The sequence below is a fragment of the Saccopteryx leptura genome, chromosome 5 (assembly GCF_036850995.1).
Source record: "Saccopteryx leptura isolate mSacLep1 chromosome 5, mSacLep1_pri_phased_curated, whole genome shotgun sequence".
NCBI classification, from domain to species: domain Eukaryota; kingdom Metazoa; phylum Chordata; class Mammalia; order Chiroptera; family Emballonuridae; genus Saccopteryx; species Saccopteryx leptura.
The window spans coordinates 108,322,406-108,344,528 of record NC_089507.1 but is presented as its reverse complement, the minus strand read 5'-3'; the positions used below and the strand labels follow the sequence as shown (position 1 = coordinate 108,344,528).

The 22,123-nt window shown below is 38.8% G+C and overlaps 1 protein-coding gene across 2 annotated transcripts in view; it reads left to right on the top strand.

Moving 5' to 3' along the window:
• Positions 1 to 22,123, top strand: part of NSUN6 (NOP2/Sun RNA methyltransferase 6) — a 76,559-nt gene that overhangs the window by 30,307 nt on the left and 24,129 nt on the right. For both annotated transcript variants that reach the window (XM_066387416.1, XM_066387415.1), the window contains 4 exons: positions 3,285 to 3,394; positions 5,361 to 5,514; positions 8,095 to 8,176; positions 19,060 to 19,179. In XM_066387416.1, coding sequence (XP_066243513.1) covers positions 3,285 to 3,394; positions 5,361 to 5,514; positions 8,095 to 8,176; positions 19,060 to 19,179 — 466 coding nt within the window. The remainder of the gene's footprint in view (positions 1 to 3,284; positions 3,395 to 5,360; positions 5,515 to 8,094; positions 8,177 to 19,059; positions 19,180 to 22,123) is intronic.

Sequence of the window (22,123 nt, the reverse complement as noted above, 5' to 3'; positions counted from 1 at the left end):
TTTTATGTGTGTATTTTTTTCAAAGTTAGAAGTGGGAGGCAATCAGACAGACTCCTGCATGCACCCAACTGGGATCCACCCAGCATGCCCACCAGGGGCAATGCTCTGCCCATCTGGGGTGTTGCTCCGTTGCTGCTGTAGCCATTCTAGTGCCTGAGGCGGAGGCCGTGGAGCCGTCCTCAGCACCCAGGCCAACTTTCCTCCAATGGAGCCCTGGCTGCGGGATGGGAAGAGAGAAATAGAGAGGAACGAGAGGAGGAAGGGTGGAGAAGCAGATGGGTGCTTCTCCTATGTGCCCTGGCCGGGAATCGAATATGGGACTTCCACACGCTGGGCCAACGCTCTTCCGCTGAGACAACTGGCCAGGGCCCTCTTTTTTTCTTTCTTTTCTTTTTTTTTTTGTAACTCGTCATTCTTATATCTCTTTTTGGGGTTTTTCCTTTCAGCATCTTTGAAAATATACAGAAATATTTGAATGTTTTCCTTTTTTTGTTGTACATTTTTTATCTACCTTTTACTTATAACTTTGTTTTTCCTCTCCTAGCTGTGCATAGGCCCCATGTTGAACGAGTCTTTCTGCTTCTCTCTCATTGAATGGAAACAGTTACATTCAGATAGATACACCTAGGATGATACAAAATGGGATGAAGTATGTACCTACATGACTAATCAGCTGTTTTGCAGAAATACTTTCACCAGGTCCTCACTAGTGACACATCTCCAGTCATAGTGAGCAGAGCTGATAAAGACTGAGGCTCTCTCTGAAGGCTTTTAGCTCATAGCTCATAGCTTTTTGTTTGGGGCTTACATTTTTGTTTGTACTTTAGTTAACTTGGGTGAGGAGCAACAAAGTGGGTTGCTATTTCTCTTCTTTTCCTTCCAATTTTTCTAGGTAGTTTACCCAGGTTTGTTAGAGAAAACACATTCTCTGCTTGTACCCATTCTGACAGTCCAGTCCTTCTTTCGGCTCGGTTGCCATGAACATTGCCTGACAGGGCATCCTCAGTCTCCTTTCCGCTTTGTGAACCTCACTGCAGTCCTGATTCTAAGTATGACTATGTGCTTAGACCCCAGGAACCTTTTCTTGTCAGAAGCATCCATTTCCTGTTGAGGAACTAAATTTGATTCAAATTTCACTGTCAGGAAATTATTCTTTATCATTGGGATTATATCTTTTTCTTAGTTTTATTGCAAATGGAATTTTCTCAGATTTTTGGTTTTTTTCCCCCTCCATTTCTATGGGCTTCAGAAAAAAAAATACATACTCTACTCTTTTACTGATCCTTTACTAGAAGCTTAATGTCATACATTTGTTTAAAATATCAAAATAAAAGTTAAATTTTATTTATACTCAATAAACAATTTTTTTGTGTGTGTGTTAGAGACAGAGAGAGACAGAGATGGACAGAAAGGGACAGGCAGGAAGGGAGAGAGATAAAAAACATCAATTCTTCATTGCGGCACCTTAGTTGTTCATTGATTGCTTTCTCATATGTTCCTTGACCAGGGGGCTACAGCAGACCAAGTGACCCATTGCTCGAACCAGTGACCTTGGGCTCAAGCTGGTGAGCCTTGCTCAAACTAGATGAGCCCACGCTCAAGCTGGCAACCTTGGGGTTTTGAACCTGGGTCCTCTGCGTCCCAGTCTGGTGCTCTATCCACTGCGCCACTGCCTGGTCAGGCCTCAGTAAACCATTTTAAAAGTAATTTTTCACCATAAATTTTGGTTTCCTCAGTTTATTTAACATATTAAATATAATGACCAAATATATTTTAAAGTTGTTTTATCATTAGTAACTTAATGAGATTGAACATACAGTTGTCATGCTGAATATGATGTGTATTATCAATATCAAATTTATTCAAAAACTTAGAGAAAATTTTATGCTAGGTTTTTCTTGCTACAACCATGTTTCCAATATCATATTCTCAGTAGCATTTTCTTTTTTTTCCTCTTTTTTTTTTCTTTTTTCTCTTTCTGTGTGTGTGTGTATCTGTGTCTGTGTGAAAGAGAGAGAGAGAGAGATGAGAAGTATCAATTCATAATTTTGGCACTTTATTTGTTCATTCATTGCTTTTCATACATGCCTTGACCAGGGAGCTAGCTGAGCAATGAGCCATGACCCCTTGCTCAAGCCAGCAACCTTGGGCTCAAGCCAACACCATGGGGTAATGTTGATGATCTCATGCTCAAGCCGATAACCCCGCGCTCCAGCTGATGAGCCTGTATTCAAGCTGGATGAGTCCACACTCAAGCCAGCAATCTCAGGGTTTCAAATATGGGACATCAGCATCCCAGGTCAATGCTCTATCTACTGCATCACCGCCTGGTCAGGCCTCAGTAACATTTTCTAAAGAATGTGTTTAGATTAGTAGAATTTTTTAGGCCCATATTCAATTTGTAGTTGTAAAGGATCTCTACATTTTCTCTATTTGTGCCCTTCCTTTTTTTATAAAAATCTCAACACAATGTTTCCAGTAGGTCAGAAAATTGACTTTCTTCCTTTTCTTTACATTTGAATACACAATTCAATAACATAAACTTCTCGAGATCCAAACGAGGCTAAATTTGCCCTTCTCATTCAGCCTTCTTGATTTCTGTCTTTCATAGTTGTTTTGTGAATAGTATCGGCATTTCAAACTTTCAATTAATGTTTATATATGTGAAATAATAGAGTAAATGCAATAGAATAATTTACTTTGCAATAGTTTGCCACTTTAGTTTTTAAATTTGTTTTATTGATTTTAGAGAGAGGAAGGAGAGAGAGAGAGAAACATTAATTTGTTCTACTTATTTATGCATTCATTGGTTTATTCTTGTATATACCCTGACTAGGGATCAAACCCACAATCTTGGTTTATCAGATGATGCTCCAAGCAACTGAACTACCCGGCCAGGGCTTAGACATGTTTTTCAATGCTTTCTATGTTGTGTTTTAGTCTCTGAAGAAGTACTTTATTTCTCTTCTAGTGCTGTTGTAAAAACAGCAATGCTTATTAAGTTATTAAGCAATTTTTGTTGCCACTTTATTGCCTTTCATTGTCTGGACCTCTTTCTATTTTTTTCTCTAATACCTATCTTCTTTTTAAAAACAAAAACAAAACTATTTTCTCAATATTTATTCTGTTCTTAGCTTTCTCTTTCTCATTTATTTATTAATGGCATTATCTTGGGGTAATCAAGACTAAAGAGGCTATTTAGGTTTTAGGTTGAAATATTGAAAAGGTTTGTACATGTAGGAGGCATATTACTGTATTAAATTTCTCTTGTCCTACGACCCTAGGAAGAATATAAAAATCCAGCAATGCGAAGCCATTGTTGGAACCCAATGTGGCAATGCTGTATTAAGAGGAGCCCATGTCTATATTCCAGGAATTGTGTCAGCTTCAAAATGTAAGTATAAAAGGTTATAAAAAAAACACAAAGAAACATATGTCAAGAAACTTGATGTGGCTCACAAAGCCTGAAATATTTACTTGTCTTTTATACAGAAAGTTCATTGACTCCTGAAATGTGTGATTTGAACAGTCCTAGCTATAGTGTCAGGTTAATGGGCTAGACAATTTTATAGGATAGTCTTAAAACATATTTTGAAGTGGAACACAGTTTTCCACTGTTAACATTAGTGGGTGTTTTTTACTGAAAATAATCTAGTGAAAAGACTACAAAAGTAAATTTAATTAACCACGTAAATTATCTCTGTAGTTGTGCAGTTTTAAGGTGTTCTAAGTACATGTACATGTATAAATGGATGTATGGATACTGCTCACAAAAATTAGGGGATATTTTATCACTTCATATTAATTTTGAAATATTCCCTAATTTTTGTGAGCAGTATATTTATCATTTAAAATCTGCCTTAATTGCTATAACAGGAAAACTACAAAGAAATACCAGCAGGGTTATGGGATTTAGAACGGTTACTTTAAGGAATTTTTTTTTTTTTGTATTTTTTGTATTTTTCTGAAGCTGGAAACGGGGAGAGACAGACAGACTCCTGCATGCGCCCGACCGGGATCCACCCGGCACGCCCACCAGGGGGCGACGCTCTGCCCACCAGGGGGCGATGCTCTGCCCCTCCGGGGCGTCTCTCTTTCGTGACCAGAGCCACTCCAGCGCCTGGGGCAGAGGCCAAGGAGCCATCCCCAGTGCCCAGGCCCTCTTTGCTCCAATGGAGCCTTGCTGCGGGAGGGGAAGAGAGAGACAGAGAGGAAGGAGAAGGGGAAGGGTGGAGAAGCAGATGGGCACTTCTCCTGTGTGCCCTGGCCGGGAATCGAACCCGGGACCTCTGCACGCCAGGCCGACGCTCTACCACTGAACCAACCGGCCAGGGCACTTTGAGGAATTTAACTCTATGTTTTTAAGAATCCTTTTGAAGAAAACTTAGAAATTGAGGATGGAGAAATTTGAGAATGGAGCCAAAATACCAAGATTTATATAAAGTCTTTTAGGGAATGTTAGGTTTTGGGGAAATAATTTAAATTAGAAGATCTCTTTCCAACCTGACCTGTGGTGGCGCAGTGGATAAAGCATTGACCTGGAACACTGAGGTCACTGGTTCGAAACCCTGGGCTTGTCTGGTCAAGGCACATACAGGAAACAACTGCTATGAGTTGATGCTTCCTACTTTTACCCCTACTTTCTCTCCCTCTCTCCCCAAATCAATAAAATAAAATTAAAAAACAAACAAACAAACATAAATAAAAATAACTTTAAAAAAAAGAAGATCTCTTTCCTTTTCTGCTCAGCTAAAGACTCCCAATCAAGGTAGAATTTTTTTTTTTTTAATTTTTTTTTTACAGAGACAGAGAGAGAGTCAGAGAGAGGGATAGACAGAGACAGACAGACAGGAACGGAGAGCTGAGAAGCACCAATCATTAGTTTTTCATTGCGCATTGCAACACTTTAATTGTTCATTGATTGCCTTCTCATACGTGCCTTGACCGAGTAACCCCTTGCTCGAGCCAGCGACCTTGGGCTCAAGCTGGTGAGCTTTTGCTCAAACCAGATGAGCCCTCGCTCAAACTGGCGACCTTGGGGCCTCGAACCTGGGTTCTCTGCATCCCAGTCCGACGTTCTATCCACTGCGCCACCGCCTGGTCAGGCCTGAGGTAGAATATTTTGAAGACTATTTCATTTCTTTGTTTTCCCAGAAAAACCTTGAATTAGATTTATTGTTAAGGGTATTTAAAAGTAACGGGCGTATTTCCTATTAGGGATTATATTGAGATGATGAGCCAGTTTAGGCTGCTTCAGGCTCACTATTGATGTCCCTAGAGTTGTTCTCTAGCTTTAAGAATTTTAACTGTTTTTCTATCAAAGAATAGATCATTATAATGTGATTTTCTTCTTTCTTTAGTTATGAAAACTGGAGATGTTGTTTCTGTATACTCTGATATTGAAGGCAAATGTAAGAAAGGAGCCAAAGAATTTGGTGGAACAAAAGTATTTCTTGGAAATGGGATTTCTGAATTAAGCCGCAAAGAAATCTTCAATGGGCTATCTGAACTAAAGTATGTTATTAAGAGTTGTTTGGGTGAAATAAGTATTTTTTGTGGTTCAAGGAAAATTAAAACCAGTGTAAAAAAATATCTATTAGCATTATAAGTAGAATTTTTTTGGGGGGGTTAAATAAAACTGGAAAAGAACTTAACCCACACCTCTATGAGTCTTTTTGTTTTGTTTTGTTTTTTGTTTTTTAGAAAAAAAAGTCTGTTAGGTAACAAATGCTCAGATAAAAGAGGTGTTTTTTTTATGGCAGAGACACAGAGAGGGACAGAGAGGGACAGACAGACAGGAAGGGAGAGATGAGAAACATCAATTCTTCGTTGTGGCTCCCTAGTGGTTCATTGATTAATTTCACCTATGTGCCTTGAGGGGGGGGGGCTACCGCAGATCGAGTGTGCTTGAGCAAGCGACCTTTGGCTCAAGCTGGTGAGCCGTGCTCAAACCAGATGAGCTCGCGCTCAAGCTGGCGACCTTGGGGTCTTGAACCTGGGTCTTCCACATCCCAGTCCGACACTCTAACCACAGCGCCACCACCTAGTCAGGTGATGAGTTTTAAGTAAGCAACCAGTCATGCTATAATTCAAATAATTTTACTTTTCCTTTTGAATTTCATTGATTTGAAATATTTTCATCTTGGAGAATGATATATTTGATAAAGTATGAAGTATATTAACCTATCCAGATTTTTAAGAATATTCTAATTTTGTGAAAGGAAAAACTATGAATTTAATATAAATCAAAAAAAATTAATCAAAGTAAATGTTATCAGAAAGCTAACACTCTCATGAATACTTGTGGTCAAAAATTAATGTTTGGATTTATTCAACCAAATTAAAACATAGTTAGTTTTAAATCATCTCTGACTGCTACTGGCTCTAAATAAACCCACAGACAGTTTCATTTCTTATTTTGCTTAGTATTATCAGCCAGTTGTAGAAATTCTAGGACTGCTCCATCACTCCAAAGTTGGCAGCTGTTATAGACATGCTGAAAGCTATGAATTTCTCCATCCAGGCAAAAGCGTTCAGAACAGGCTTTCCTAAGATGTGCCACTTTGACATGTGAATAATTTTGGCTAAAGGTAAATGAGACCCTATAGGCTGACAAGAATCTTTTACCTCTCCCTTTAAGAATTTACATTAGGAACTTTGCCCATAATAATAGTCATTACCAGGAATAACTTTTTTATGACCTATCTATATGGCAGGGCAGACTTCTAATTACTGAACATCTGCTCTTCTTATTGCGCTGTGAATGTTCTGTGGATGACTTTTCCCCTCTGAAGGCCCACGGTGCCTCACCTCATCCTCAGCTCAGAATGTCATATGCATCTCCTTACCCTTCTTGTGTCTGAATTTCCCAGGTGTGTGGGGTCTCTGACTCTCATGTATGTGGGATTCCCATGCATGCCTATATAATTAAATTTGGTTATTTATTTTCTTGTTAATCTAATCTGTCCCATGTAGATTTCATTATTAGACCAGCTGAAAGAACCTTTTATGGGTAAAGTGCCTTACTCCCCCACATAGGACTGGATCACGCCTCTGATTCCTGGAATAGTTTTTCATGTTGTAGCAATTTGGGTTTATAGGTGAAATTAATTCTTCTGAAGAAACAGGTTATTGGATTCCCTAGTTCTATTTAGCAGTACTTTCCAAATGGCCAAGAACAAAGATTTTATTCTCCTTAAAAAGCTTTATGAATATTAAGAATAAAGCTTAGATCTTTTGTGTTTATCTTTGGTTCTGTAATAGGAGATTGATATTTTGACTGCCTCCTATAATTCATCATAAGTGGTATACTTTTCATTCTCTACCTTGTTTGATTTGGTAGTTCCAGTAACTGTGCCAGCAGACTTTTCTGAGCAATGTTTTCTTTGTTGATGGGAGTAGGAAGCAGCTATCTCTCAAAAAAACTGTTGATTTTTACATCTGGTGTCAGTTATGCTGTTATGATTTCTTTCTCTGCCTATGTAAAAAAAAGTGTGCTTCCATAACAGAAAAATGCTACATGTGCACCTTGCTTATTTATATTCATTAAAAAATTTAGAACCAACTTTACTAGTATTCAGCCAGTAAATTTACACCCTTTGTTTCTTGAATTCCAGTTGAGTTGAACCATTTATAGATTAATAGAGGTAGATTGATTAATTTACTAACAGATTATCCTTGATATCTTGTACTTTGCATTATTATATGGAGATACATATTATAAAAATATTTATTAAAAGAAGTATGTAATCCCATACCTGAGCAATAATTGGTTTAACTTATTTGTCATGTCAAATAGGAGCTAGTCAAAGGGGTAGTGGATGTTCTTTGCTTTTCATTTTACTTATTTCTGCCCAAATGAAAAAAACTTACGTAACTTTATTCCTTTTAGTTCTCCTGATGGCCTTCTACTGCAGGTAAAAATCAGAAACAATTTACTGGACTATTCTGAGTATCTTGGAGTTAAGTAAAATGCGGTTTTTAAAAGTCAGAACAGCTAATATTTGACGATACTACTTGTGTATGTTGCTAGAAATGAAGTTTGTGTAGACAATGTAATTTACACAGACTAACATTAGATTTCCTACTTTTCAGAGGTATAGGCATAAGAATGACTGAACCAGTATATCTCAGCCCTTCGTTTGACAATGTACTGCCCAGCTACTTATTTTTACAGGTAAGTAATTGTAAAAGAAAAAATTTTACCCTGGCCGGTTGGCTCAGTGGTAGAGCGTCAACCTGGCGTGCAGGAGTCCCGGGTTCGATTCCCGGCCAGGGCACACAGGAGAAGCGCCCATCTGCTTCTCCACCCCCCCTTCCTCTCTGTCTCTCTCTTCCCCTCCTGCAGCCGAGGCTCCATTGGAGCAAAAAAAAAAGATGGCCTGGGCGCTGGGGATGGCTCCTTGGCCTCTGCGCCAGGCGCTAGAGTGGCTCTAGTCGCAACAGAGCAACGCCCCAGATGGGCAGAGCATCGCCCCCTGGTGGGCATGCTGGGTGGATCCCGGTTGGGCGCATGCCGGAGTCTGTCTGACTGCCTCCCGTTTCCAGCTTCAGAAAAAAAAAAAAAAAAAGAAAAAATTTTAGTAACATTTAAACATACCACAGTGAATTGTTTGAAACCTAAGGGTGTTTTTGTTTCTTTTTTACTTCTATTAACATGCATTTTTGCGGTCTCGATATATATATATATACATATATATATATTTTAATTAATTTTACTAGAGTGACATCAATAAATCAGGGTACATATGTTCAAAGAAAACATATCCAGGTTAAATTGTCAATCAATTATGTTGCATACCCATCACCCAAAGTCAGATTGTCCTCCATCACCTTCTATGTAGTTTTCTTGTGCCCCTCCCCCTCCCCCAATTCCTCCCCCCCTTGTAACTACCACACTCTTATCAATGTCTCTTAGTCTCGTTTTTATGTCCCACCTACGTATGGAATAATGCAGTCCTTGGTTTTTTCTGATTTACTTATTTTACTCAGTATAATGTTATCAAAATCCCACCATTTTGTTGTCAATGATCCAATGTCATCATTTCTTATGGCTGAGTAGTATTCCATAGTGTATATGTGCCACATCTTCTTTATCTAGTCTTCTATTGAAGGGCTTTTTGGTTGTTTCCATGTCTTGGCCACTGTGAACAATGCTGCAATGAACATGGGGCTGCATGTGTCTTTACGTATCAATGTTTCTGAGTTTTGGGGGTATATACCCAGTAGAGGGATTGCTGGGTCATAAGGTAGTTCTATTTTCAGTTTTTTGAGGAACCACCATACTTTCTTCCATAATGATTGTACTACTTTACATTCCCACCAAAAGTGGATGAGGGTTCCTTTTTCTCCACAGCCTCTCCAACATTTGCTATCACCTGTCTTGTTAATAATAGCTAATCTAACAGGTGTGAGGTGGTATCTCATTGCAGTTTTGATTTGCATTTCTCTAATAGTTAATGAAGATGAGCATCTTTTCATATATCTGTTGGCCATTTGTATTTCTTCCTGGAAGAAGTGTCTGTTCATGTCCTCTTCCCATTTTTTTATTGGATTGTTTGTTGTTGAGTTTTATGAGTTCTTTGTATATTTTGGATATTAGGCCCTTATCTGAGCTGTTTGAAAATATCATTTCCCATTTAGTTGGCTGTCTGTTTATTTTGTTGTCAGTTTCTCTTGCTGAGCAAAAACTTCTTAGTCTGATGTAGTCCCATTCATTTATTTTTGCCTTCACTTCCCTTGCCTTTGGAGTCAAATTCATAAAATGCTCTTTAAAACCAAGGTCCATGAGTTTAGAACCTATATCTTCTTCTATTTACTTTATTGTTTCAGGTCTATATTTAGGTCTTTGATCCATTTTGAATTAATTTTAATACAAGGGGACAAACTGTAGTCGACTTTCATTCTTTTGCATGTAGCTTTCCAGTTTTTCCAGCACCATTTGTTGAAGAGGCTTTCTTGTCTCCATTGTGTGTTGTTGGCCCGTTTATCAAAAAATTATTTGACATTATATATGTGGTTTTATTTCTGGACTTTCTATTCTGTTCCATTGGTCTGAGTGTCTATTTTTCTGCCAATACCATGCTGTTTTGATTGTCGTGGCTCTATAATATAGTTTAAAGTCAGGTATTGTAATGGCTCCAGCTTCGTTCTTTTTGTTTAGGATTGCTTTGGCTATTCGGAGTTTTTTATAGTTCTATATAAATCTGATGATTTTTTGTTCCATTTCTTTAAAAAATGTCATTGGAATTTTGGTGGGAATTGCATTAAATTTGTATATTGCTTTGGGTAATATGACCATCTGGATTATATTTATTCTTCCTATCCAAGAACAAGGAATATTCTTCCATCTCATTGTATCTTTTTCGATTTCCCTTAACAATGCTTTGTAGTTTTCATTATATAAGTCCTTTACATTCTTTGTTATGTTTATTCCTAGGTATTTTTTTTGTTGCAATCGTGAAGGGGATTATTTTTTTGAGTTCATTCTCAAATGTTTCATTGTTGGCATATAGAAAGGCTATTGACTTCTGTATGTTAATTTTGTATCCTGCGATGTTACTGTATTGGCTTATTGTTTCTAGTAGTCTTTTTGTAGATTCTTTGGGTTTTTGATGTATAGGATAGTATCATCTGCAAAAAGTGATACCTTTACTTCTTCTTTTCCAATGTGGATGCCTTTTATATCTTTGTCTTGTCTGATTGCTCTGGCTAGAACCTCTAGCACCACATTAAATAAGAGTGGAGACAGTGGACAACCCTGTCTTGTTCCTGATTTAAGGGGGAAAACCTTCAGTTATGTGCCATTTAATATGATGTTAGCTGATGGTTTATCATATATGGCCTTTATCATGTTGAGATATTTTCCTTCTATACCCATTTTGTTGAGAGTCTTAAACATAAAATTGTGTTGTATTTTATCGAATGCCTTTTCTGCATCTATTGATAAGATCATGTGGTTTTTGTTCTTTGTTTTGTTGATATGGTGTATTACGTTAACCGTTTTACGTATGTTGAACCATCCTTGAAATTCTGGGATGAATCCCACTTGATTGTGATGTATTATTTTTTTAATATGTTGTTGTATTCAATTTGCTAGTATTTTGATTAGTATTTTAGCATGTATATTCATTAGAAATATTGGTCTGTAGTTTTCTTTTTTTGTGCTGTCCTTGCCCGGTTTCAGTATGAGGGTTATGTTGGCCTCATAAAATGTGTTTGGAAGTATTGCTTCTTCTTCAATTTTTTGGAAGACTTTGAGTAGAATAGGAACCAAGTCTTCTTTGAATTTTTGATAGAATTTGCTAGTGTAACCATCTGGGCCTGGACTTTTATTTTTGGGGAGGTTTTTTTTTTTTTTTTTCCATTTTCAAACTTTTAATCAAGAAAAGAGAAACTGAGAAAGAGGAATATACATATTAAGCATTATATGTTTCCTAATAATTATGAGAGCTAAAAAGCATATTAAAACAATATAACCCAATATTTAATTTTAAGTTGAAAAAACTTAGACCCAAATGGCTTAATGTATAGATCAAATTCAATTATTTAGTGTGAGATTCTAGGCCAGAAATAAAACTTACTGATATTGTTCAATCTCACTGAAGTTTTCATCTCTGTTAGAATAAATTCTAAAACAGCAATCTCAGTTTTATTTACTGTTTTATAATAACAATTTCAAAGAGTCAAGTCATCCATTTTCTAATTCTCTGTTTTAGGAAATACATCATAAGCGTGAACTAGAACCAGTTGAAACCTGCAACAATTTCCTTTACTCCCATGGCAGTTGAGTGCCTATATGAACCTCTTACTTTCTTTCTTTTTCTTTGGGGAGGTTTTTAATAGTTTTTTTTTATTTCTTCCCTGCTAATTGGTCTGTTTAGGCTTTCTGCTTCTTCTTGACTCAGTCTAGGAAGGTTGTATTGTTCTTGGGATTTATCCATTTCTTCTAGATTGTTGAATTTAGTGGCATAAAATTTTTCATAATATTCTACAATAATTCTTTTTATATCTATGATGTCTGTGGTGATTTCTCCTCTTTCATTTTGGATTTTGTTTATATGAGTTCTTTCTCTTTTTTCCTTGGTAAGTCTTGCCAAGGGTTTGTCAATTTTGTTGATCTTTTCAAAGAACCAGCTCCTTGTTCTATTAATTTTTTCTATAGTTTTTCTGTTTTTTTTTCTATAGTTTCATTTATTTCTGCTCTGATTTTTATTATCTCCTTTCTTTGGCTGGTTTTGGGTTGTCTTTGTTCTTCTTTTTCTAGTTCCTTAAGGTGTGAAGTTAAGTGGTTTACTTGGGCTCTCTCTTGTTTGTTCAAGAGAACAAACAAGAAATGATATGAACTTCCCTCTTATCACTGCTTTTGCTGCATCCCATAGATTCTGGTATGTCGTATTGTCATTTTCATTTGTCTATATATCTTTTGATCTCTGCGCTTATTTCTTCTTTGACCCATTCATTTTTTTAAAAGTATGTTGTTTAGTTTCCACATTTTTGTGGGGGTTTTTTCCTCTTTTTTGCAGTTGAATTCTAGTTTCAAGGCTTTATGATCAGAAAATATGCTTGGTACAACTTTGATTTTTCTGAATTTGCTGATGTTGTTTTTGTGGCCCAACATATGGTCAATTCTTGAGAATGATCCATGTACACTGGAGAAAAATGTATACTCTGTCACTTTGGGATGAAATGTCCTGTAGATTTCTATCTTATCCAGGTGCTCTAGTGTTTTGTTTAAGGCCAATATATCTTTATTGATTCTCTGTTTGGATGACCAATCTAGAGCCCTCTGTGGTTTATTGAGGTCTCCAAGTATGATTGTATTTTTGTCAGTTTTTTTTTTATAAATAAATTTTTATTAATTTTAATGGGGTGACATCAATAAATCAGGGTACATATATTCAAGGAACACATGTCCAGATTATCTTGTCATTCAATTATGTTGCATACCCATTACCCAAAGTCAGATTGTCCTCCATCACCTTCTATCTAGTTTTCTTTGTGCCCCTCCCCCTCCCGTTCTCCCTTCTTCCCTCCCCCCGCCCCCCGTAACCACCACACTCTTGTCCATGTCTCTTATTCTCATTTTTATGTCCCACCAATGTATGGAATCCTGCAGTTCTTGTTTTTTTCTGATTTACTTATTTCATTCCGTATAATGTTATCAAGATCCCACCATTTTGTTGTAAATGATCTTATGTCATCATTTCTTATGGCTGAATAGTATACCATGGTGTATATGTGCCCCATCTTCTTTATCCAGTCTTCTAATTTTTTTTTGACAGTGATTAAAGCCTTTAAGCAAACTCTTGGCCAATACAGCAAGAATCCATAAAAAGAGTAGTATTCTTAACATGTTCACCAAGTCCAAGTTGGCACCATCACCATGCCAAATCCCTGAAAAATGCAACCCAACCCCAGTTCAGTCTGTTAGGAGCTGTCACAAGGAGCAGGAGTCCAGAAAAAGTCCACATCCAGGAAAAGTCCTCATGGCACTGGAATTGTCACAATTCTATACTTTGCAGCTCACGTCCAATTCCCAATGACCGCTGCTTCTAGCTGGTCATGATTTAGGTAGACTGGAAAAGCCATCTGCAGCATGTGTGGAGATGGAGCTTCTGTTCTCCTCTGCCTGGAGAGATGAGACCAGGTTGCTTTTCCCTGGAGCTCTGCAACTGTGGCGTGGTAAAAAGAACCTTGGGATACACTAAGCTGGGTGGCAAAGTTAGATTCATAATAGAAGTTGGCAAAAGGGGGAAAGAGAGCTCTAAATTAGGAGTAGGTCCCAGCCTGAAATATGTGTGGGGCATTGAGGTAAGAGGAGTAGAGGGAACACTATATATTAAACAAAGCAGCCGAAAATAGGACTATCAACACCCACAACAAAGATATTCGAGGGTCAGTTTTTGTTTTAAGGTCAATAAGTAGCTGTCTTATATATTTTGGTGCTCCTTGGTTTGGTGCATATATATTAAGAATTGTTATGTCTTCTTGATTCAGCGTCCCCTTAATCATTATGAAATGACCATTTTTGTCTCTGAGTACTTTTGCTGTCCTGTAGTCAGCATTATCAGATATGAGTATTGCTACGTCTGCTTTTTTTTTTTTTATGTTATTTGCTTGGAGAATTGTTTTCCAGCCTTTCACTTTGAATTTGTTTTTATCCTTGTTGCTTTGATGAGTTTCTTGTAGGGAGCATACAGTTAGATTTTGTTTTTTAATCCATTCTGCTACTCTGTGCCTTTTTATTGGTGAGTTTAATCCATTTACATTTAGTGTAATTATTGACACTTGTGACTTCCCTATTGCCATTTTATACATTGCTTTCTGTTAGTTTTGTCTCTTGTTTGATTCTTCTCTTTCATTTTTATATCTTTTGTTTTTGTTTGGTTGTATTCCATACATCTTTTCTCTGTTGCTATCTTTTTAAAATTGTGCTTCTGTGGTGGTTTTTCAATGGTGGTTACCATTAAGTAATGAAAAGGGTTCCTACCCTGTTCATTGTAGTGCACTTTCTTGTGAGTACTTTTGCACTCCATCATCCTTTGCTACTGTTAATCTCCATCATCTCTCCTCCCCCCTTTTTTTGTTGTTGTCACAGTTTAAATTTGGTTTTATTGTGTTCTTGGTGGAGCTTTTACTTGTTTTGTTTTGTTTTGTTCTTTGTATCTGGTTGGAAAACCCCCTTGAGTAATTCCTGGAGTGGGGGTTTTCTGATGATAAATGCCCTCATCTTTTCTGTATCTGTGAATGTTTTTATTTCTCCTTCGTATTTGAAGGATAGCTTTGATGGGTATAGTATTCGTGGCTGAAAGTTCCTCTCTTTCAGGACTTTAAATATTGGGGCCCACTCTCTTCTAGCTTGTAGAGTTTCTGTTGAGAAAGCTGATGATAATCTAATGGTCCTTCCTTTATACGTTGTATTCTTCTTTTCCCTGGCTGCCTTGAGAATTTTTTCTTTGTCGTTGGTTTGTGCCAGTTTCATTATGATGTGCCTTGGAGTAGGTCTGTTGGGGTTAAGAAAACTCGGTGTTCTGTTTGCTTCTTGAATTTGAGGCTTTAGTTCTTTTCACAGGCTTGGGAAGTTCTCATCTATTATTTGTTTGAATATGTTCTCCATTCCATTTTCTCTCTCTTCTCCCTTTGATATACCTATTATTCTTATGTTATTCTTTTTGATGGAGTCAGACAATTCCTGTAGGGCTTTCTCATTTTTTTAAATTTTTGAGTCTCTTTCTTCTCTCTGTTGTGCCTCAAGTTGCTTGTCTTCTATTTCACTAATCCTACCTTCTATCTGGCCTGTTCTATTAGCTAAGCTTGTTACCTTGTTTTTCAGCTCGTGAATTGAGTTTTTCATCTCTGTTTGATTTATTTTTATAGTTTCAATTTCCTTGGTAATATATTCTTTGTGTTCATTGAGTTGTTTTCTGAGCTCCCTAAATTGCTTTTCTGTGTTTTCTTGTATATCTCTGAGTATTTTTAGGTTTCTATTTTTAAATTCTCTGTCATTTAGCTCCAAGGTTTCCAATATATTAAATTTTTTCTCCATAGATTTTTTCTCATCTATCTGTGCTACCTCTCTGTCTTTTGTATCCATGATATTTGATTTCTTTTTCCTTAGTGGCATCTGAGGGTGGTTTTGTTGATAGTATTAATGAGAATTAATAAAGAATAAAAAATTAAAAAATAAAAAAGAATAAATAAAAATAATTATCATCTCCCTTCCTTGAGAAAAGCTTGTGGTGAACTGTGAATTATATTGTGCTAAATAGACAAAAACTACCTTTAATGGATGGCCTGAGTTGGGGAGAAGTGATAAAAGGGCAAAAAAGTGGGTATGGACCCACAAAATGCAAAAACGGAAAAAATTTGGGTCAAGAATAAAATGATTTGCTTTTAGGTGATGCTTGACTAAGAGAAATGATGATAGGAATAAAAGGGAAACAGGAAAGTGGGGGGAAAATTTAAAAATTACTATTTAGTGGAGCAAGAACTAGATAAAATGGAGAGCCAGGGTTGGGAGCACTGCTAGTGAGTTAAAAAAGTGAAGTAAAATACCCCCAAAGCGCCACAAAGAAAAATTTGAGTCCCAGATAAAGCAATTTGTTCGTGATTGAGGATTGAATGAGATTAAAAGTAAAGGAGAAAAGAAGAAACTAATATAGAGGGAGAAAAAAAAAGGAAAACACAAAAAGGAGAAAAAAGAATAAAAGGAGAGAGAGAGAGAGAGTTAAGGGTTTTGGAGTGCAACCCTCAGAGAGAGAAAGGAAGAAGAAAGAAAAGATAATGGGAGATGTAACACTTATGGGTAGTGTAGTTCAAGGAGAGAAGAGAGTAAGACCAGCAGAGAATTAAACGACCAAATTGGAAGAGGAAGAAAATAATCAAGACAAGAAGATAAGAGAGGCCCTGGCCGGTTGGCTCAGCGGTAGAGCGTCGGCCTAGCGTGCGGAGGACCCGGGTTCGATTCCCGGCCAGGGCACACAGGAGAAGCGCTCATTTGCTTCTCCACCCCTCCGCCGCACTTTCCTCTCTGTCTCTCCCTTCCCCTCCCGCAGCCAAGGCTCCATTGGAGCAAAGATGGCCCGGGCGCTGGGGATGGCTCTGTGGCCTCTGCCTCAGGTGCTAGAGTGGCTCTGGTCGCAACATGGCGACGCCCAGGATGGGCAGAGCATCGCCCCTGGTGGGCGTGCCGGGTGGATCCCGGTCGGGCGCATGTGGGAGTCTGTCTGACTGTCTCTCCCTGTTTCCAGCTTAAGAAAAATGAAGAAAAAAAAAAAAAAAAGATAAGAGAAACAAACGAACAAATATAATAAAATGGGATAGGTTATAAAGTCTGTGGATTATTCTTGATTTTGAGAGGTTATCTTGCTTTTTCTTTTCTCTCCCTCATCCTGGTCGGTGACTCTGTACCCCAGGTTCTGCCCCTGTGGCACGCTTAGGTAGAGGTTTGCAGTTGATAAGTCTCTATGGCTATGTCATATATTGGGCTTCAGTCTCATTGGCAGTCGAGGCTCATTAGCATTTGCAGGCTCCGCCAATGAGAGAGTCCGTATTCCTGGAGCCTCTCTCCTAGTCTTTCCTTCCTGAATTAGTAGCCTGATGATCCAGCTATGGGGGTTGCTGCTGCCTCTGCCTGGAGAGTAAGAGGCTCAAAGAGTTGGCAAATCCCCACTCTATTCCCACTCAGCGCAGGGCTCTGGGTAAGGCTCAATCAGTCAGAGCCGCTAGCATAATCAGGTGGGGCTTCCGCCCACACAAAGAGCTCTGACTCTGCCCCTCTGTCCGGGAACAGGGGCACCCACACCAGGGGGAATCTCTTACCCACTATCTGTGCTCGCCGACCAGGATATCAGGCCAGCTGCCTCTCACTCCGAATGAGACCCCCCGCCCTCACAAAAAAATTCCAGCGTAGGGAATTTCGCTCCCACTCACTCCCCATGCGCTGCTTTTTCAGGGCTCAGGGGAGACCCCCTAGACTCCGATTTCGGCCCACAGAAAGGCCTCTGACTCTGCCCCTCTGTCCGGTAACATGGGCGCCCACTCCCAGGGCTCTAGGAGGAATCTCTTGCCCACTATCTGCACGCGCTGACCAGGAGATGGGGGCGGATGGCTGTTCCAAGTGCCTTTCTTTGTCTGGGTTTGGCGCGAGCGTTAGCTTGTGTTGACTGGGTTGCCACAAGCACAGTTTTTCCTCGGCCTGGATGTCCGTGCCACAGCCTGGTTTGGACATTTGTGCCACAGTCTGGTTCTATTCACACCCTATGCCTGCCTCAGTTTCTATACTCTCAGTCCCAGTGAAAGCAGCCCTTATTTAGGTTAGTGAGGAAGGCGGAGTGTTTCTTCCTCCTTATTTCCTTCGGGGTTGATTATATATTTAGTCAATTTTTGCTCAATCATACTTTATGTTTACTGTGGAACTTCTGGAGGCTCCAAGGATAGATTTTTCTGTCTCTGGTTGAAGATCTTGTTGAATTTTGGGGGAGATTTATCAGTATCGCTCCTTACGGCACCATTTCTCTGACGTCATCCCGAGAAGCCTAGATATATTTTTTTCCTGTCTACCTTTGGTTAAGCAATAAGGAAAAACTTTGTAAACATTCTTTTTTTCCCCAACTGATTAATTACCTTTTTACCCTTTTTGCCTAAGTGTGCTTTAATATAAAGCTTATTATAATTGTTGTTTTTCATCTCAAAATATTAATCTCTAAGTAATACATGCATTTGCTATACATATAATTATTCATTTATAACTTTGAATAAGATTTATATGGTTGTACTACTAACAGATTTTTTTCAGGTAGTTATTTATTGTAATGCTATAGCAAGTGATTTGGTTTGCCAAGTATTTTTAAAATAATTACCTTGTGATATTATTCTGTCTTATTTAAGACTGTCATCTTGTAGTAATAGTCATATGTAATTAATACTAAAAGTGATTTAATATAACTTAATTACTGATGAAGGTATATTTGAGTTGTATAATCTCACAATATATTTCTAGGAGTCTATCAGAAGAAGTAGCTATGATTTTCTTTACACTTTTCTCCTACCAGAATGTGGTGGTGGTGGGAAGACAGGAGCACAAACATGCCTGTCAGGGGCACTCACAGCTGGGGTCACTAAAGCTGGGATTTTAAAATGGAAGTTAGATAATGAAGCACCTGAAATTGCAAATTCTTATACATTTTCTAGGGGAAAGATTCAGTTTTTTCACATTTCTAAGGGGTCCTTCTCTGGTCTCTAAAATATTGAGAACCACTGAATTGAGAAAGAACAATATGTGGGGTTTTTTTTCTGAATTATTTGGAGAAATGCATCATGTGTGTGTGTGTGTGAGAGAGAGAGAGAGAGAGAGAGAGAGAGCACGCACGTGTGAGAGAGAATGACCTATGGTATCATAGGATGCTTTAGTAAACTGAGAATTTCTACTATAGTTAAAAAAAAATGTACCCTTGGCAGAGGATGCTGAACTGTATAATATCCAAGGTTTTCTATGTTCTCTGATTCTGAAATTTAAATTGATTTGCACTCATTGATAATTAATATTTTTTCTTATAGAATTTGCCATCTGCTGTTGTAACTCATGTTCTGGATCCTCAACCTGGAGAGAAGATTCTAGACTTGTGTGCAGCACCTGGAGGCAAAACAACACACATTGCGGCACTAATGCAGGATCAGGTGAGACAGTCTTCACCGTGCTGTGTCACTGTATTGTGTGTTTCAGCAATGAAGGGGGAACCACATATCATTAGGAAACATTATGCAGACATTTGTAATCTGATTTTTCTTTTTTTTTTTTTTTGTATTTTTCTGAAGCTGGAAATGGGGAGAGACAGTCAGACAGACTCCCGCATGCGCCCGACCAGGATCCACCCGGCACGCCCACCAGGGGCGACGCTCTGCCCATCAGGGGGTGATGCTCTGCCCCTCTGGGGCGTCGCTCTGCTGCGACCAGAGCCACTCTAGCACTTGGGGCAGAGGCCAAGGAGCCATCCTCAGCGCCCGGGCCATCTTTGCTCCAATGGAGCCTTGGCTGAGGGAGGGGAAAAGAGAGACAGAGAGGAAGGGGGGGGGGTGGAGAAGCAAATGAGCGCTTCTCCTATGTGCCCTGGCCGGGAATCGAACCCGGGTCCCCCGCATGCCAGGCTGACGCTCTACTGCTGAGCCAACCGGCCAGGGCCTGATTTTTCTTTTTGATGAGGAAAGTAAAGTTTGTATGTTAATGAGAAAGATATACATCAGTGTTTTTCAACTGCAGGTCCATAGAGTGGAGTTCTGTCCTGTTCTTTCATTTGGGACAAGTTTGTTTCTTATTTCAGCTGACTCCTCATGTTTGTTTCCATGGATTGGGTAGATCCACTATGTCTCCTGGTCTTGGCAGAGTGGCCTCAGAGGTACTACCTTAGAGCTAGTAGCTGTCCTATGGGTCCAGTAGCACACTCTCCCTGGTCACTTGAACTGGCTGCTCCAGTGGTACCCTTCATGTGGATTGTGTGTACCCTCCTATTGTAGTTGAGCCTTACTTGCTGTGGGCACATCAGTGAGTGGGGTTGACTCAGGCTGACTGGCTTTGAGGGCTGGCTGTGACTACAGTGTGGGAGCTGTTATACAGTGACTGGTCTCAAGAAGTGAGTCACTTTAACCAAGATCTTGTGCTGTTCAGGTCTGCCCCTCATTTGTGTTGCTTGCAGAGCTGGTTGTGTGATGCTCTGATGTGGTCTGAAGCTGTCCACTAGGTGTTTTGGTTCTGGTGCAAGCTAAGGTCAGTCCTTACTTATATCAGGCTTTGGGCCTCTTGGTAGGATCTAGGAAGTTATCTGTGTTTGATTGCTGCTCATGCTGGGCTTGGGCAAACTTGGGAGAGACTATGCTCCAAACAGGGTTCATTGCCACTAGTGCCAGGTTGAGATCCTTTGGTGGGCACCACAATGTGACCATTATTCCATGCTTGTGGCTGTTTACTTGAAGCTATGTTCCTGGCCAAGTGTGGCTGTTGCTTATGCCAGACTTGGAGCCACCTGATGGGAGTTACAATGCAAGTCAGGACTAGCCACCCCTGTGCTGGTCTTGGGGTCATTTAGCAAGACCTACAAGACACACCAGGGCTTCTGGTTGGGCTTTATTCAACGTTTGAGAGATTTTGCAGTTTTTAGTGTGATCCAAGGCAGGTCACCTGTGTGGAGTAGCTGCTGGAAGAGACTTGGCATGGGGTTGCATGTTGGGTGGGAAGGCGTCTTGGGGAATCACCTAGTTGGGGTGAACTGTGTTAACCAGGTTAATGGAGAGCAGAATTGATATCTTGCTGTGTGGATCAGAGAAGCACTCAATAAAGGAACAGTAGCACCTGCCAGCACTTTGGTCTCTAGAGAGAGTTGCTCTGTCCCCTGTTCCTCCACCCCTCACTGTGAAGCTAGTTCAGTTTCTCTGCATATGTCCCTGGCACTTTTTGAGCTGTTACCATTATAGGAGCCTAGAGTGAATGAGATTGCGCATGAGAAAATTTAGGCCCCTTCAGAGGAACAGCTGAGTCTGCAGCAGCCCCCATCTCTCACTCTGGTGCAGTCTCTACTGGATTGTTTTTTTTTAGCAGGTATAACCATACTTATATCTGACAATACTGATTTAAAGACAACAAAGGTAACAAGAGACAAAGATGAACACTTTATAATGATAAAGAGGACACTATATCAAGAAGAAATAACATTCCTTAATATATATGCACCAAATCTGGAAGCATGAAAATATATCAGACATCTGCTAACAGAACTAAAACAAGCTAGAGACAAAAACACAGTCATAGTTGGAGAGCTCAACACACTATTGGCAACTTTAGATAGATCATCCAAACAAAATCAGTGAAGAAACATTAGCCATAAAGAGCACACTAGACCAAATGGAAATAATTAACATTTACAGAACATTTCCTCCCAGAATGTCAGATTATATGTTTTTTTCCAGTGTACATGGGACATTCTCAAGAATAGACCAAATATTGGGCCGCAAAACTAGCCTCAACAAATTCAAGAAGATTGAAATCATAGTAAAGAAACCCACAAAAATGTTGAAATTAAACAACATACTTCTAAAAAATGACTGAGTCAAAGAAGAAATGAAAGTAGAGATCAAAAGATACAGACAAACGAGAATGATAACATGACATATCAAATCTTCTGGGATGTAGTGAAAGCATTAATAAGAAGGAAATTTATATCATTTCAGGCTTATATCAAGAAAAAAGAGAGATCTCAAGTAAACAACCTAACATTACATCTTAAAGAACTAGAAAAAGAACAAAAGCAACCCAAAGTCAGAAGGAAGGAAGTAATAAAAACTAGAACTAAGTGAAATAGAGAACAAAAATATTCTAGAAAAAAATACAACAATGAGGTGGTTCTTTGAAAAGATCAGTAAAATTGATAACCCCTGGCTAGCCTCACTAAGGAAAAAAAGGAAAAATGATTCATATAAACAAAATTCGCAATGAAATAGGAGAAATTACCATAGGCATCATAGATATACAAGGACTCATATTAGAATATTAGGAAAGATTATATGCCACCAAATTCAACAATCTAGAAGAAATGGATAAGTTCCTAGCACTATACAATCTTCCTAAAATGAG